Here is a 3482-nt window from a genome sequence, read left to right as displayed (position 1 = left end):
GAAGTGTATACTGTACACACAGTGACAGTGAGAAAGAGATTAAAACAAAAATGATTTGTTTACATGTATTACTTACACTGCCGACCAAAAGTTGGGGTACACTGCATGAATATCATATGAACTATCGTTTTTGGAGTCCTTAAAAATAAATTTCCAAAAAAATATTGTAGCAGATTTTCACTTGAAAAAAATTGACAAAAATTTGGGCCACTTCTGCTTTCTTCAAAAGTATCTGAAATACACTTACTAATATTCAAACTGAAGCCATTACTCTTATTATTTCTTTTTCTCTTACCATTTTCAAATTGAAACTTTACCAATTCATGAGCCCATACCAGTCATGAGCCCAAATTTTTGGACGACAGTGTTGTCTTTTATTAAAATATCAAAGAATAACTTCTTTTTGTGAATTTATTCCAAAATCATCGAACATTTTGATTTATCTACAATATGTTGTGTTATAAATTTCAACTGATCACATTCTCGCGAGTCTAGAAATGTTTTGTATAAATGCTGTTTATTTTTAAATGCTTTAATTGCAAATTGTTTCCATGGTTTAACATCAAAAACTTTAAAATCGGTGTCTGACTGCATAGTTTTGCATAGTTTCTCGTATTCCATTTGTGCTGTATCAAAGTATTTCTTGAGGCTTTTGTCAAGCTCATCAAATTCCTTCTTAAAATGTGGAAAGTATGCCAAAAATTCGGTCGACTCGCCGTTAAGTATCATTTTGTAATAATTTTTAATTGGATTTTCACCCATGCTACCTATGTTATGTGCTTGAACATACTTTGGTGATTTTACTTTCAAAATTGGTTCAAACGTAGTTTGATCGTATACCACAAAGCCTTCTTTAAAATCCGTTAAATTCTTTGAGCGTTCAATGCACTCCTCAATGTTTTCAAAAACATTGTAAGTGGGTCGCCGGATTGCATCAGACAGTTTCACAGAACTTACGTCGATATATTTTCCAATTGGATCGTTGCATCGAATTCCGAGTAACCACAGTTCGTATTTATTTGGATTGTATTCTGTTACAATTCGATTACTTTTGCCAGTCAATTCCAAAATGTATGAGTGCCCAATATTCATGCCGCAATCTTGGCAAAATTGTTGAAATTTATGTTCGGCCTGTTCGTTAATATCGTCATCAGAAATAATGAGCCCCAATGCTTCAAATACAGCCTGTTTGTATGTTGTTTTTACTCTGGGGATGGTGCATTCAGCGAAGGCAGTTCCACGCGTTGATACGTGCCAATTACCGTTGAAATGATAGATTTTAATTATACTTCCATCGATTTTTTCAATTGCATGACATTGGCCCTTTGGTGTTAATGTGCTTTTTTCATTGTAGTTGAAAAATCGGTCAAACGAACGCGAAATCACTTTGTAATCCGTGGACAGAATCAAACCACGACACTCATTTGAAATTTTAGACGCTTTTGAACTATTCAAGTAGTTTAAAACTATTAAACCTTCTTTTGGATATTGCTTCACTCTCAATGGATAATTCGATTTTAGTTGCTCCAGTGAATTGCAGTTCAGGAAATTCAAAACATTCATTTTGAGGCGATTTTTTTTTGTTGGAAAAATTAATATAAAAATATAAATTAAAATTTATTGTTTTTGTGAATTTTTTCGAAGTTATGTCGACTTTTCTCGACAAATACCACTTTAAATTTGAATTTCACCACTTTGTGGTTTGCGAACACTTCCAATTACTACAGCGAACACAAAAGCACAAAAAATATGATATCAGATTGTCAATTGACACATTTGACACTCAATAACCATTTGACATTCGATCGCTGATTTGACAATGAAACTTCAGATTCAAAGTTATTCAATTCAAATTCGTTGAGATTCGTTTAAAATTTTCGACAAATTTTTAAGGACAAAAAGTTAAAGTTTGAATTTTACAATATTTCGTTGCCAATTTGGCACAATTCATTTTCAAATTTCATGAAGAAAAACATTTTTTTCAAGATAAAGTTAATAATAATTTGTCATTGTGCACAACCAAAGTGACGGAATTGAAAAAAAATAAGTAAAAAAATTTACAAAAAAAAATTGTGTGTTCTTCACAAATAAAATGAATTTGAAACTTTTAACGAATGTTCAATTTAAATTAGAAATAAGTATCTGTTGTCTAATGAATTGATTAGAATTGATTTGAACTGTCAAACTTATTTGTACGTTTGCTATTGATTATAGTCTATAATTTATAGAAGTAGTGAGAGTTTCATACACTTAATTGAAACCATTAAGAGTACCCAGCCGAATTTCTTGAGACTGGTCTTTTAACCTATGCAAAATGGCAGATTGATGAGAAAAGAAGACGTATAATGTATTTTTCCCAAAAAATATATGGTTTGGATGAGTTTATTCCAACAATTAAAATCAAAGTGAAATGACTTTGAATTTGAATGAAGAAAACTCGTTGATTGTTTTTAATGGATAATTTTCTAAGCTCGGTAGAATTGAAGTTTGCGAATAATTCCTCTTGCGACAAAATCGCGCTCATCGATGTGATCGTGATGAAACTTTACAATGATATTCGAATCCATTTGAACTTCTGACTTTAGAATATTGCCAGTGGAGCAGTTGCGTGGTGGTGTCTGTTTAAGCTGTATTTCATACATAAATCCAGGTCTTACGAGAATCGGCTTCGGCAAAGTTATGAATGTAACTTCTGCAGATTTCAGGGTAGAGTTTTCATTATAAAGAACGAGTTCTTTGTTGGATGGTGCTGATTCATGGATTTGAACGATTTTTATTTCGGTCGGCAGTTCCTCAATATCATGGTACTCATAATTCCGCTTAGATTCTTTTACTTTGCTGCATTCGATTTGCTTTAATAACATCGGTTGATTGACAGAGAACACAGTATTTTCGATACTTTTGATCAAATATGGATTAGATGAAAAGTATAATGCCAATAAACGATTACATTCAATTTTATCAATTTCATTGCACTGAAAACTTTCAAATGGTGTTCTGAGATTTTGGCTGAATATATTTGGCTCGAAGTCTTGCATCGCAGTCGATTGAAAGATATCTTTGTATTCGTCTACTGAGAATAAACCGCCATATGATGGAATGAGAGCAGCAAATTGTTGTGGTGTCATTGATTTGAAGCGAATTTCATATAATAAATGACCAAGATGAGTTTGAACGATTTCTCTTGTCAGTTCGGCCGCTCCACTAGTCCTTTTTACCCATTCCATACATCCTTCAAATACTTCTACTTCGGAACAAGACAATGGGTCAATTTTTAAAATGTGACCAAGTACTACTTCGTTGCACTCCAGAAAACCGGTCGATGAAAAAACCACTTTCGTATTGATGGCGATCGTCACTTCACAGAATCGTTTCAAATCGTTTTGATTATAGAGAATGGCCAGCTCGTAACCCCAACAAATGTTGTCATCAGTAAGAGTTCCTCGAAGAAACATCGCGCATGTATCCATACATTCAGTTAC

At 33.0% G+C, this 3482-nt stretch overlaps 1 protein-coding gene across 1 annotated transcript; it reads right to left on the bottom strand.

The window, feature by feature from the left end:
* Nucleotides 1-447: 447 nt before the first annotated feature.
* Nucleotides 448-1563, bottom strand: LOC116351477 (the record flags this gene model as incomplete). Its single annotated transcript, XM_031783581.1, has 1 exon — nucleotides 448-1563. A coding segment is annotated over exon 1 (1116 nt), but the record flags the coding sequence as incomplete, so codon positions are not given.
* Nucleotides 1564-3482: the final 1919 nt, after the last annotated feature.

Source organism: Contarinia nasturtii, unplaced genomic scaffold (genome assembly GCF_009176525.2).
Source record: "Contarinia nasturtii isolate CC-2019 unplaced genomic scaffold, AAFC_CNas_1.1 Cnas_scaffold_5507, whole genome shotgun sequence".
NCBI classification, from domain to species: Eukaryota; Metazoa; Arthropoda; class Insecta; order Diptera; family Cecidomyiidae; genus Contarinia; species Contarinia nasturtii.
This window is presented reverse-complemented; position numbering and strand designations above follow the sequence as displayed.